This window comes from Solenopsis invicta, chromosome 12 (assembly GCF_016802725.1).
Source record: "Solenopsis invicta isolate M01_SB chromosome 12, UNIL_Sinv_3.0, whole genome shotgun sequence".
Classification (NCBI taxonomy): Eukaryota; Metazoa; Arthropoda; class Insecta; order Hymenoptera; family Formicidae; genus Solenopsis; species Solenopsis invicta.
Genome location: NC_052675.1, coordinates 4673586 through 4688791, shown reverse-complemented (window position 1 = coordinate 4688791; position 15206 = coordinate 4673586). Strand labels below are relative to the sequence as shown.

Here is a 15206-nt window from a genome sequence, read left to right as displayed (position 1 = left end):
ACGACACGCAATTAGACTGTTAAATCATCCCGCCAATAGCCCGGACTTAAATCCAATCGAGAACATTTGGGATGAAATGGAACGACGATTAAGGCGTCGCGAGGAACAGCCGCGAAATTTAGAAGAATTGGGAGAAATTTTAACGGAAATTTGGCACAACATTCCGCAAGATCGTATTGCAAGATGTATAAATATGCGAGAACGCTTGCAAGCAGTAATTGATCAGAGAGGAGGAAATACACACTATTGAACTCTCATGCGCGCGAGCGCATACACACACAGCAGAGAGGGTTTGGAGTCATTAAATACTGCAGAAGTGACGAACTGCGGGGTCCTTATCTCTGCTGTGATACATACACACACACACACACACACACACACACACACACACACACACACACACACACACACACACACACACACACACACACACACACACACACACACACACACACACACACACACACACACACACACACGATGTGCAAAAATCCGACCGACAACCTCCACGTGGTGCACATTGGGTAATGCTAATGTCGGCGGTAGACGTCATTTTTCGGAAAAATGTACTGTAAAAAATGTATATCTTCAAAGTCTTGTAACTCGGTCAAAAAAAATCGTAGAGAAAACTTTAAAAAAAGCATTTTGTAGAGAAAATGTCATACTTTATGGCACTTGCATTGGATTTGTCGAGAAAAATTTTTTTATTGAGCTACAGGCTGTTAAAAATACGTTATTTTAAGGAAAAAACAGTGTATCTTTTTTGGGGCATAGTACTAAGAAATTGAGAAAATTTTTGAAAACCATTAACAGCATGTTAAAGCTGGAACTTCGAGCTTTAAAATGGTTTTTGATTTTTTGTCTACGATGATTTTTCACGGAGTACGGATATCATTTGTAAAAAATGCAGGTTTAGCTTCAAAGTAGCGTAACTCGGTCAAAAAAAATCGTAGAGAAATTTTAAAAAAGCATTTTGTAGGCAAAATGTTGTAGTTTATGAAGCTTTACTTGAATTGTTCGAAAAAAATTTGTTGGTCGAGCTGCAAAGTGTCAAAAATACGAAATTTTAAGGAACAAAACAGGGTGTGCTTTTTTACTGCATAAGACAAGGAAGTTAAAAGAATTTTGAAAATCTGCTGATAGAGCGTTAAAGTTGGATCTTCAAGCTTCAAAATGCTTTTTTTATTTTTTATCTACGATGATTTTTCACCGAGTTACAGTCATTTGAAAATAGCCTAATTTTTGGTGTCTGGAAAGTGTTCCCTATTTTCTTTTGAGTAGTGTATATATATATATATAATCAAATATAATAATCATACAAACATACATTATAACAATATTGCCATAATGTAACAATATTATTACAATATTATTGAAAAATTATCAAAATGACGACATTGACTGAAATTATATTTAGTTTACGGTATTTATTTCCAACATTAATAAAATTATGTTTATCTAACGCATTTTTACTCAACAAGAAAAAATCTAACAGAAAAAGTATCGTTTTATCCCAAAAAGAGTAATATTAACCCGTGGTGCGATTTAGGAGACCAGTTGCCTAAATAGCACTATTTGAAGGCTTCTCAAAAATCGTCATTTAAAAATTTATGACAATACATAAAATTTTGAAAAAAATAAATATAAAAGGAGAAATGTTGTACTTCATTATGACATAAAAAAATTAAAAACATTCCTCATAATTATAAGCTTTAGTTATAAGCCTTTATGTAAAAAATGGTGCGTTTTCGGCAACCTTACTCTAAGTCACTAATACACGACGCAAACAAATAAAAAATATATACGCGCGAAATAATAATACAAAAAAATATAACAAAATAATAAAAATAATAATATATACAATAATATAAAAAAAAATATACAAACATATATACAAACATATATTCAATTACATATATACATATATACAAAATAAGAAATAAAAAGAACATAAAGAAGAATATTTAAAAGAAGATGAATCATCAACTAGAATCGATATTGAAAATAATGATTCAAGAAAACACCATATTGTTAACAAATCGATTAGAACAATTGAGACAATATTTACAAAAATTAAAAAGCATGTGCCAATTTTTACAATGAATAAAGATACATGTCAAAATATGTATGAAATTACAAAGGAAGACTACGAGGAAATAAATAAAGAACTGATAAAAATAAATTCTATGTGTGAATCATCAGAAATAAAAAGAAGAGATTTAGTTGACGGAATAGACACGATAGCCAAGTCATTATTTGGCACATAGGATGCAAATGATAAAAAAAATGATTATCGAACAATCAACCGCATTACACGACGAACAACAAACGGCACAACATGCAATGAAAAATCAAATTAAAATACTGCAACAAACAATAGCCCATATTGACAATACCGAAAAAACAATACAAAGAAACGAAAATCTTTTTGCCAACATGACAAAAAATTTAAGAAAGCAATTAATAGCCAACGAACGCCACAGTAATATTCACGAACATTTTATCACAATAAACGCGATCATAGCAGATTTAAACCGTGACATAAAAGATATACTAGATTACTTAACTACAATAAAACAAGAGATATTACATCCTAGGTTAGCACCGATAAAAATATAATCGAGAATCTAAAAAAAAAACGAGCTTACAATTGTCGGAAGAAGTTTACTTTCCATTCCGCCTTAATAAAAATAAATAGTTCAAAATAGAAAAATTAATGATTATGAGCGCGTTTTGCGATACAAAAAATATATTATTGATATTAGAATTTCCGTTAATATCACACCCAAAATATAAAATATTAAATATAATTTTGTTACTTGTACCAGAAAACGAAAATATATCTACTATCATCGAGATAAAAAATCTCTTAATAGCGATAAGCTCCGAGCAACGCGCATACATAATACTTTCGCAGAATAATCTGCAAGCATGTAAGTTTACTAACATTAACTACTTGTGCGAACAAAATTTTCAAATACAAAGAATAAATAATAACTCAATTTGCAAAATAAACATATATATAGAAAATAGAATTTTAAAAAAATTGTGACATAAAACAAATAATAACAAATAACATCATGTGGGCCTTTAAAAACCCACATGCATGGCTGTATTTATTGTCAATAAAATAATATATTAATATACTTTGTAAAGACTACGGACAAGAAATTGAAAATACTGATAAAATCAAACTAAGAAATAATTGTGAACTTATAAGTCATGATATAATACTTAAGTCACCAAAAATAATTAATGAAAGAGAATAGAATCATATTTATCAGAATATAACATCTCACTACCAAGAGATAATTCAAATGAAAATGTAAGTACATCTCAAGCAATACAAATACAAAAAATCAATAAATAACCTTCAGAATTAAAAAATATACAAACAGTATACAACAAATATACAAAATTACAACAATTAAGTAATGATATGAATAAAGATGATAATACGTATTTTCAATCAAAACATTTTATTTATCCAATGGCAACCAGTGGCTCTACCATGATAGTAATCACAATAATTGTTATACGCATAATAATATACGTTATAAGGAAAAAGAAACGGAGTAACTCCATAAAACGTGCGACAACAAAATTAAAAGATAACGATAACTTACAAAAACCAAAATCAATCTTCAAACGCAATAAAAGTGCACGTTTTTTAAATTAATAATTTTTTTTTTTTTTTAGAAAAACTGCGTTTTTCTTTTCCAACGAGGGAGAGGTATTGTATACAGAAAAACTCCTTTCCTTCGTTTTTCTTTTCCAATGAGAGAAGAGTGTTGTAGCCCAAGTTAACACCAGTACATAGCAACAAAAAGCGATTTTGTTGATATGCACATTAATTTTAAGCAAATACTCGCGCTTCGAAATTGACCGAAACGCGAGAGCAACGGAAAGCGTGGATCGTCTTTCAAAACTTCCTTTCGAAAGACGTGCAGAAAACGACGCAATAACGACTGAAGACAAGATAGTCTTTTGCCGGATGTTGTGCCACCGCCGATTCAGCGTGCAACCAACCTGCAATTCAGCATCAGTAATATTGAAGGATAAAAAGGGCATCCAAATCGGGAAACGGTAGAGAATAACTTGAACAACCGTCAGAGTAACATTACGACCGTGCGTAACTTATACGTCGAGCCGTGACGCGATAGAAAAAAAGATAACGCGCATCGCGGCCCAATACAATGGGGCACCTAAATATAAGTACTACATGTACAACAAGAAGAATCAAGAATAAATTTACATTATATATACTGCACTAAGAAAGGTGTTTCTTGATTGGCGACTTGTCTGAGCTGCTGTTGTCCCGCGAGTTCTAATTTTTTGGGCAAAAGCGAATCCCAAAATACCTACTGACGTGCCTGGACCACCACCGGGCACAACATAACGTTCTTGCCACAATCTTTCAGCTGTAACGAATGTATCTCGACACTTTCCTACAATTAGCAGCATATCATATGCTTCTTCATTGGAATAGGACATGGCTAAATAAACTTTGACCAATAAAAAGAGTCGAATTTTGTTGCGCGATTGATATTGATATGACAGTTATTGAACTCGACAAGTTTGTGGGAGTTATTGTTACTGTGTTGAGTCACAGTAGCGTTGTGGTGAATGTATCTCTACTACGCCCTATACAAATAACAATATAAAATCACTGCGCGACTTTCTGCCGATAATAACGATTTATATATATTTATATACAGGGTGAGTCATTTTAATATATGGACCCGAATATCTTCCAAATAACGGTATCTACAAAAAAATGGTTTAGATAAAAGTTGACCAGGACAGAGGGGGTCATTTAATTGTACCATTGATTTTGACCTTGAGGTCAATTTTGAAGGTTATTTCAAGGTCACGATGGTTTTTTTAAATGGGACACCCTATTTTTGACTGCGGATTTCGAAAGAGCAGAAAATTTTACATCAAACTTGTCATAAAAAAATTGTTTTTGCGACTTTGGAAAGGTCAAAAATAAAGGTGAAATGCCTGAAAAACGATCTGGTGTACGCTTTCTGAAATGACGTGGTTTTCTGGGTAACACAAATGTGCATAATGCTTAAACATTACTACTTGCAACTTTTGGCCGGATTCTTCGACGCACGCCTATTGCTCCCCTCCCACCGCTCGCGCCTTAGCAACGACGCCGCCGGACGGCGTAACACACGGTCCTGAGACGATGTATCGCGCTCCTTAGTTACGCCGTCCGGCGGCGCCGTTGCTAAAGCGCGAGCGGTGGGAGGAGAGCAATAGGCGTGCGTGGAAGAATCCGGCCGAAAGTTGCAAGTAGCTGACAGCACTGCGATATCTAATGCTAATAATCAACGATTGAAAAAAACTAAACAATTACGTTTGATTTAAGATTTATAATTATTGTTATAGAGTTTTATTCCTTTTCTTTCTTACTCACTTCTGCATAATTGAAAAATTTACTATTTAAAGTTGCTTAAATTAAAAAATTCCAAACATACATACAGGGTATGTAGGTAATTACATTCACAAGTTACCTTTCCAGAATGGCTGATTATAGTCCTAATGAGATTGTTGATATTATATTAGTTTTAGGGGAGTGTCATAGCAATTACAATGTAGCATCAAGGCTTTATGCTCAACGTTTTCCTGAAAGGCGACATCCAACTGATATGACAATACGTAGTTCAGTCCAAAGAGCTCGCAATGGACATCTTGTTTGTCAACGTCAACATCATGAATATGAGGAAAATGATGCGCGAGCTGTAACTATTTTAGCAATACTTCACCTTAATTCTCATGTTAGTACTCGCCAGATTGAAAGGGAAATAGGTATACCACAAAGAACTGTTGTTAGAATTTTAAGAGCTCTAAATTATCACCCTTTCCACATCACTCTTATGCAGGCTTTATAGCCTAATCATCATCTGATGCGTATTGCTTTTTGCCAGTGGGCTTTACAAATGTTACACGATGATCCTAATTTTTTTAGGTATGTGCTTTTCTCAGATGAGGCTAAATTTTATAGTGACGGACAACTTAATAGACACAACTGCCATTATTGGTCAGATGTTAATCCCCACTGGTATAGGCCAATAGATCATCAAAATCGATGGAGTATTATGGTGTGATGCGGCATTGTAAATGGTTATTTGATTGGACCTTATTTTTTTGAAGAGAACGTTGATAGACACAGTTATTTATCGTTGCTAAGAGATCACTTACCAGGCTTATTAGAAGATGTTGACTTAGCAACAAGAGCAAGAATGTGGCTTCAACAAGATGGTGCTGCACCGCATTATGCACTCATTGTACGTGCCTTTTTAAATGCCAGTTACAATGACAGATGGATTGGACGAAGGGGTTCAGTTGAATGGCCTCCTTGCTCACCAGATTTGACGTCGCCTGATTTTTTTTTATGGGGTTATTTGAAAAATGTTGTTTTTGCTGAACGACCTACCACAAAAGATGATTTTATGGACCGCATTCGCAGAGCTTGTGCAGCCATTCCTAGAGCTACCCTGCTTAGAACTGTGGATAGTTTTCAAAACAGATTGCAGTTATGCTTCGAAGCCAACGGAGGTAATTTTGAACAATTACTCCGTGAGTAATTCATTTAAATTACAGTGTCAGTGAGAGGCGAGGGGACTCACGATAATCAAGCACCCCGACGTGAGAGGCAAGGGGACTCAATATAATCAAGCACCCCGACGTAAGAGGCAAGGGGACTCACGATAATCAAGCACCCCGACGTAAGAGGCAAGGGGACTCACGATAATCAAGCACCCCAACGTGAAAGGCAAGGGGACTCACGATAATCAAGCACCCCAACGTCAGAGGCAAGGGGACTCACGATAATCAAGCACCCCGACGTGAGAGGCAAGGAGACTCACGATAATCAAGCACCCTAAAGGAAACAGAACTTACTACGTCCACGTCGTTGTTTCCGGGTAACGCTAAAAGTAAGATAAAAGTGCTTTTGACCTTGATATGACCTTCAAAAGGTCAGGTCGAAAAACTAAAAAATCCCTATGCTCATGTAAAAAGTGCCATTGTTTAAGAGCCCATTGTCAAGAAACAGATTCTGCGGTCAAAAATAGGGATTACTAATCAAAAAATGCGTTATGAGCCTCAAACAACCTTGAAAATTGACCTCAAGGTCAAGCTAGTCAAAGTGATTAACACTTTTACAATTCATTGACTTTGTTTAAGCATTATGCACATTTGTGTTACCCAGAAAACCACGTCATTTCAGAAAAGTACACCAGATCATTTTTCAGGCATTTCACCTTCATTTTTGACCTTTCCAAAGTCGCAAAAACAATTTTTTCATAAGACAAGTTTGATGTAAAATTTTCCACTCTTTCGAAATCCGCAGTCAAAAATAGGGTGTCCCATTTAAAAAAACTATCGTGACCTTGAAATAACCTTCAAAATTGACTTCAAGGTCAAAATCAATGGTACAATTCAATGACCCCCTCTATCCTGGTCAACTTTTATCTAAATCATTTTTTTGTAGATACCGTTATTTGGAAGATATTCGGGTCCATAGACTAAAATGACTCACCCTGTATATATGTACAGGGTGCGAGAAAAGTTCCGGGACGGCGAAATATCTCGAAAACTAAGCATTTTAGGAAAAAGTGTTTCAGACAAAAGTTGTAGGGTTTAAAAAGATCTATTTACTGATCTTATCAGTTTGACTTTGGATGGCGTCGCCAAGGTCAGATCGAAATTACATTAACTTTTTTAAATGGAACACCTAACTTTTTATTGCATATTCTTGTAGCTTATCTCGAGACCTTTCCAAAACATTACAAGAAAGTTTATTCTCGTTGAGTACTTTCCGAGTTGTGAGGCTTGAAAGCTATAGTGTACTGTAGTGTGGGTCCAGCCACTCTTGCCTTAACTGGCCGGACACACGCCACACTTGCCTTAACTGGCCGGACACACGCCACACTTGCCTTAACTGGCCGGACCCACACGCCACTCTTGCCTTAACTGGCTGGACCCACACTACAGTACACTGTAGCTTTCAAGCCTCACAACTCGGAAAGTACTCAACGAAAATAAACTTTCTTGTAATGTTTTGGAAAGGTCTCGAGATAAGCTACAAGAATATGCAATAAAAAGTTAGGTGTTCCATTTAAAAAAGTTAATGTAATTTCGATCTGACCTTGGCGACGCCATCCAAGGTCAAACTGATAAGATCAGTAAATAAATCTTTTTAAACCCTACAACTTTTGTCTGAAACACTTTTTCCTAAAATGCTTAGTTTTCGAGATATTTCGCCGTCCCGGAACTTTTCTCGCACCCTGTATATATACAGGGTTGATTCAAAACGACCCATGTGTCCCTGTAAAGACGTGTTCTTGGATAAATTCTGAGACGATTTTTCCTGTACGAAAATTTTGTCCGACGCTTACTTTTTGAATAATAAGAGGATAAAGTTAGCAAATCACGGGCCGTGTACACATGGTAGACAAAGGCGGCGCAACTCACCGTCCGACGCGGGCGCTTACCCATATCGGACGGTGAGTTGCGTCGCCTTTGTCTACCATGTGTACACGGCCCCATGTGTGATTTGCTAACTTTATCCTCTTATTATTCAAAAAGTAAGCGTCGGACAAAATTTTAGTACAGGAAAAATCGTCTCAGAATTTATCCAAGAACACGTCTTTACAGGGACACATGGGTCGTTCTGAATCACCCTGTATATACACACACACACACACACACACACACACACACACACACACACACACACATATACATATATATTGTAACAACCCGTGTTTCTTGATTAGATATCGCGTACGGACGTAGCTCGTCGGGAATTCCAGGGCACGATCTGGGTTAAGAGAGAATTAGACTTGCGGTTTGACGTGTAATATACGTACAGTTTTATTAAGTAAGGCACACGGACGAAATACAATGTCTTATTGCTACTATTTACAAAGTCGCTAGAGCGTCACCGCTGATACGTCGTCGGTCGTATCGCTCGGGGGTGACGGTTATCTCGGTAACGAATATCGCGAGTACAGGTGTGTACCGGGTTCGGTGCGCGGATCGTCGTCGGCGCGGTTGCCATTATTCGCGCAATAGATGTGTGTTTACGTTACAGGCGTTCTTTTTGACGCGCCGGGCGGTCCCGTGTTTATCGGCCTTGCGAGGTCGCGTGCATGGCTTTCGCGGTCGTCGGAGCGGAAACGGAGCGCGGGGCTGAGCGTCCTTTTATTCCGCTGGTTGTACGACGCGTGGTTTCTCGCAGGCAGGATGCGACGGCTATGCCGAGTACGCTCGACGGAGGTAAAGACGCCTTACCCCGTTTTTCGTTAGCCGCCGCGGTAGAATCGGATCGGTGCTAGGACGCCGGTCGGGCAAGTACGCTTGCCAGAGCCCAAGACGCTTGAGCCCAGCTTCGGCGAGGAGAGACGGGTGTGAGAGCGGTAGCCGTCGAGAACGCTCGACAGAGGCCAAGACACTTGACTACCTAGGGAGACTTCTTCGGAGACTAGCCGGCGGAGTAGCGGTCCGAAAAGTCGGAAGAGAAGAAGCGCAGCATCTCGCTGCTCTGGCGCTTTTATACCCGAATCTCGAGACGTCGGGAACGCTCGGTGGCGGTTCGGTTCGCGTCGGTTATATATATATATATATATATATATAATCACGTATTTTATAAGTCGTTGGAAAGCTACGGCAAAATACGCGAGTAAAAAGAAGACACAAAATTGTACGCGAAACGCGCGCGAGAGCGACGAGTGACACCGACATGAAATTTGCGCTAATTTACAAAAACTTAGGCGGCAGACGCGATTATCGGTTGCGTCACCGGATCCGATATTCAGTACTAAATAGTAATCAATGCGACTACGCAATAATTCATAATCGAACTTTGGGCTAAATCGTCGCTCGCACGCTGCTAGCTAGTTCCTCTAACCAGTAGAGAGGCGGGGAAACGGAAACAGGCAAAGCAGCTCTCGTACGGAATGAGGCGGGTGGGCGAGAAATTACGTACAGCAGGCCGATATAACTAGCAGAAATGAAATATATTGTAGCAATGGATAGAATTATGTACAAGAAGAAAAAGGAATTAAGCGAATGCACAGAAATGATCGAAAACGGATTAGACGAAATATTCACAGAAAAGTCGAAAGAGATGCTGCGCAACTTAATCTAACTTATGTGACTACTGCGTCAATTCAAATACGATGAAGGTGAGACACGCATGAAATGAATCTTATACTTTGGGCCATTCATTGAAGACGAGTGGACAAAGCCCATTTGTTAAAAATACTCCCCAAACAAGTACGCTCCTTCCACCATGCTTAACCGTGGGTATTTGGTACCTACTATCATACCGTGAACCAACAGGACGTCAAACATATCGTCTGTCATCGCTACCAAACAAATTGAACTTTGATTCATCCGAAGAAGCAACTTTTTTCCAATTTGTCGAAGTCCACTCTCGATGTTGCTTAGCAAAATCTAATCGGGTCTTTTTATTCTTTTTACTAATGAAAAATTTCTTGACAGCAACGCGACTCATTAGACCAACTTTGTTCAGACGTCTCGAAATAATGCGTTGAATCACCGTAACATGATTTTCTTGTCTTAATTCGCGCGCGATATCACTTGCTGTTTTCCTAGGATCCGCTGTAGACTTCCTTTCAATGACCTTTATCACCCGAACAGTTGTTTTCTGTGGACGACCGCTTTGATGTTTATCTTTTAAATCATATCCTGAACAATATTTTGTAAGAAAATCATTCACCATTGATACACCCACTATTGATGGAATAGTCCGCAAGCTCTTTCCTTGTTTCTAGAACCGCAACATCATCTCACACATTTGAATACTTATGTGTCGAGCCATGTTTATTTACAAACTAACACTCTTTGTTTAATCAAGATGGAGCAACACACAGCGGCCGTAAAATGTGAAAACAAGGCCGGAAACTTTGTCCATGTAAATTTTGATTTTTTGTAAATAAAAAAGTTATATTGCTTTAATAAACAATATATACTACATCATTGGCGTTCTTTTGACGTGCCTTTCCTTATAAAAAAGTATGGTTTATTCATAAGAATGATAGAAGAAAACCAAACTGGCCGAAAACTTTTGACTACCACTATATATATTAACGTTGGGAAATCAAGAGTGTCTACCATCAATGCAGCTCTTCCTCGAGCTCTAACCCCTTGGGCGCAGCAACGATCCCAAATCCTTAGTGACGTGCCAGGACTGCCACCGGGCACAACAGAAGTTAAAATTATAAGTTATATAAAGTCTTGATGCTAATTACATTTCATAAAAAGACAAGCAATAGAGTCAGTAACTGTAATTCATATTGTATTGAATGGCTAATAATTCAAAATAAAATATATTTACGCCAAAACATTGTCAGCAGCGTTATTCAGATCCTCCCACATTTTTATACATTTTTGATGATAGCTGTAACGATAGCCTCGTTACGCAGGTAAAACTTTATTTCCCTCTCGCTCGCACGCCCGCTCGCAAAATATCTGTCCTTCTCTTTCGCTCGCGTACCCGGCCACGTGACATCGGTATTATTCTCTGTCTCGTTTGCTCTCGCGCCTGGTCACGTGACGTCGATATCATTCTCCCTCTCGCTTGCTCTCGCGCCCGTTCGCATGAAGTCACGCATAGCATCGCGCGAGCACGTGCGCGTGGGTGCGCGCCGAAAAATGGGGAAGCCACGTGGATTTAACTGCGTGGGCGTCTCAAGCATATAAATACGGAACCACACCAGGTCGGAGCAACCAGTAAGTTCCAAATCACCGGTACCGACACTCCGGGAGTACTCCTTGGCTGGGTGTTCTTGGCTTCCTTATACTCGGTTTCTTGAACACTCCTGACACCGGGTATTCTCGGTTATCTACACTCCTGTGCCGGTCGTTCTCGGCTTCCTGACACAGGTCGTTCACGGCCTCCTGATACCGGGCGTATTCGGTTATTCCGTACCGCACTCCTGTGCCGGGTGTTCTCGGCTTCCTGAAACCAGTTGTCTTCGGCTTCCTGAAACCAGCCGTCTTCGGCTTCCTGTGCCGGGCTTTCTCGGCTTCCTAATACCGGGCGTACTTAGCCATTTTTTTACCTGTCCTGTAATTTTGACTCTTAATTTTTGTTTTATTTTCAAAGCGAATTTATAATAATACCACCCGGTCGGCAATGACGCGTTTCAATTTCCTCGCTGGACCTTCCTCAGGAAATTTTCTCGGATATTCTCCGTCCCGAGCGTGCCGTCCAACCAAGCGCCCTCTTAGCGTAGCGAGCGTAGCTTGTCCCTTCCTCAGGCGTTGCGTTAATATCAAGGTCTGTGTTATTCTAATAATTCGCCGTGTTCAAATCTTAGTTTATAAGAACTGTGTTAGATTTAAGATTTGCGTTAGAAGATATTTCTTTATTCAGATCCGAGCTTTATTTTGTAAGAACCGCGATATTATTTGTATTCCAGCGCAATAATTAACTAGAACTCAACGACACCGCGTAAGATATTTTTCTAAGTTTCCGCGAGTAAAAAACGTTCCGTGGGACACAAGTCCTAAAGGTGTCGACTTCTTCTTTTATAATACATTTTATTTTTATATTTATCTAACACAGAGTGTAGAGAGACTTTCTTAAAATAAATGTTTTGTTTTTCTTCACAAATCGAAGTTCCTTCTTTTCTCGACCCTGGCACCGGCGAGCTAATCCGCGGCCGCGAGAAAAGTCGTATCGTTACATAGTTCCACAAAGAAACTTTTTCAGGAAGATACTTATCTTATTTATCTAATCATCTGCTCTGTCATAAGATTGGTACGATGTATAGCATGATGACAGCATGATAGAACGATTCTTTTATCACATCTGACTTTTCATAAAACAAATTTGGAGTTTGTTGTTGACACGTTATTGAAAAATAATTACCCAATACCCAATACTCAATTGAGTTAATATTTGATAAAATAAGAAAAAAACTAAAAAAATCTCACTATAAATAAACCGAACATTGATATAGAAACAGAAGAGGATTGTAAAATTAATAAGAAAATTATAACCATACCCTATATGCACAATGTCTCAGAAATGATCCCTTCAGCCATCGATAAAAAAGAATATATGATAGGGCGTGTTTTATATAAATTAATTGAATTCATAAAAAAGACACAAGGATAAAACGCCGGTGAATTCTAGTAATAATGTTGTGTATAAATTTGTTGTAAAAATTGTCATGCGTCATACGTGGAACAAACAAAGAGACAGTTAAGGACGAGATTCAATAAACATATGAAAACAATAATTTGAGTACTTTTAAACATTTAATAATTGTATAACACACGCTAAAATATAATCATACATTTGATTGGCAGAATAAAAAAATATTAGATTTCGAGACCAATTATTATAAAAGATTGGTCTCAGAAATAATCTATATTAAACTACAAATTAATGGTATTAATTATATGGAAGATACTGAATTATTAAACAGTGAATATTCTCGTTTACTTTTTAAATTATAATATTGGAAACGTTTGTTTTTTTTTTTTAATGGTTTGTCTTTAATATCTGACACGAGTCGTAATCTGCTCTGACCTTCTCAGTTTAACAACGAGCAACAAACTGAATGGTTGTTAACTATTTGATTTACAGTGTTATTATTTCCATCATTGTAGTTAATTATGTATTATAAGTTCACTTGTTTTATTCTTTAACATATAGCTGTGTATTGTTCGATACACCAGGTTCTTTTAGAATTATTAATTTATTCATGTGTTAAAGATTTAAGTTTCTTCGGTTATTAGATCTTGATTTGGCTCGGCCGATGCTGAGTGTTATCGTTGTTCGCGAAAATATCACGACACCGTGTCGTGATATGTGGCACAGAAATATGTGTCATCGAGGTGGATCGATGCTATTCGTCAATCTCAACGTATTCTCCTTGCTGGACACTACGGTTACCGAGCGCTGCAAGAATCAGTGCGCAAAAGGGAGCTCGAGGATCCACACGCTACGTACGCTTGGTACATTGCATGTACGACTCGAGTTATAATGCCTCCGCGTAATAAGTTACGCGTATTTAGCAATTTGTCGCATTGCCTGTTTGACTATGTGTGCCGTGAAGTAACACGTATCCAGCGGCTTGTCGTGTGGAACGTTTGACTTTCGAGGAATTGCTTGTCTCACGAGTCGTCGTGCAGAACGCGTGCATCGTACGGACAATGAATCCGGAAAGACTTCCGATGTTGCTCACTTCATCTGAGAAGTATTACGGGTTCGTGGAAGCAGCCGCATCTATACCACGAGTATTGAAGATTTACTGTAAAATAAGCTTGATTAAAGAAAACTCTGTTTCTTATGAATTAAGTGTGCTATTATTGCATGATTACGCGTAGCCGGCGTGCTCTCTCCCTAACTCGGTCCGCTCTCCGCTTCATATTATACAGTCCACCAAATTGAACATTAATTAAAATTCTTTCTAAGAAATGTAATTAGCACCAGGACTTAATATAATTACAACTTCGTTTTATTGTACAATAACGTTCGACATTTAAAAATTTATGCAAATTTTTTGATACTTGATGGCTTTGAAGAGGACCAAGTAAGGTAGAAAAATGTCCCGTGATGAATAATTATACATTTATGTAAACTTTATTGAAGTAAAAATTTTAATCCATTAAAGTAAAATTGGCTCGTTAATTTAGCCTAATATTTATTTCAATTTCTTAAGAATCTACTTTAATTCGTGAAGTAGGATTGAAACTAAGGGATTTCTATACTGGATTCAATCCAGAAGAGATTATGTAGTCCACATCAATCCATTTTAATAAATTAAACTGGATTAAAACGGAGTGATTCAGATACCTTCAAATAATTACAAGCTTATATAAGTAATAATACAAATTAACAAAAATTAACTTAGCTAGATAGCCGCGTTGGATGCTGTGTGCAAAAATCAAAACACATTAGTAAATAAATTCAAATGTTTCGACCTTTTTAATGACGATCTTTTTCAGTGTATGAGAGTGTCTTCTTCACTGCCCAGCAAAAAAAGCGATACACCAAAAATTTAGGAAAAATTTATCAAACTTCAAACGCTTGTAAAACCGGAAATATTTATGATACAGAGATGATTCAAAAATGAAAGTAAAGCTTGAAGTACTTTGAGAAAATTTAATGCCGATTAAGTGGCATAATTAATTTGCTAATGGCCGATGAT

General features: G+C 37.6%; 1 protein-coding gene across 6 annotated transcripts in view; it reads right to left on the bottom strand.

The window, feature by feature from the left end:
- The window catches only part of LOC105206053 (protein spaetzle 3), a 141510-nt gene that overhangs the window by 19194 nt on the left and 107110 nt on the right, over positions 1-15206 (bottom strand). The window contains exon 4 of one of the 6 annotated variants that reach the window (XM_039455683.1): positions 10776-14306. The exons of the other annotated variants lie outside the window; for them this stretch is intronic. Within the exon in view, the coding sequence (XP_039311617.1) occupies positions 14304-14306 (3 nt within the window). The 3' untranslated portion in view covers positions 10776-14303. Of the gene's footprint in view, positions 1-10775; positions 14307-15206 lie in introns of those variants that run through there. 6 annotated transcript variants of the gene reach the window in all.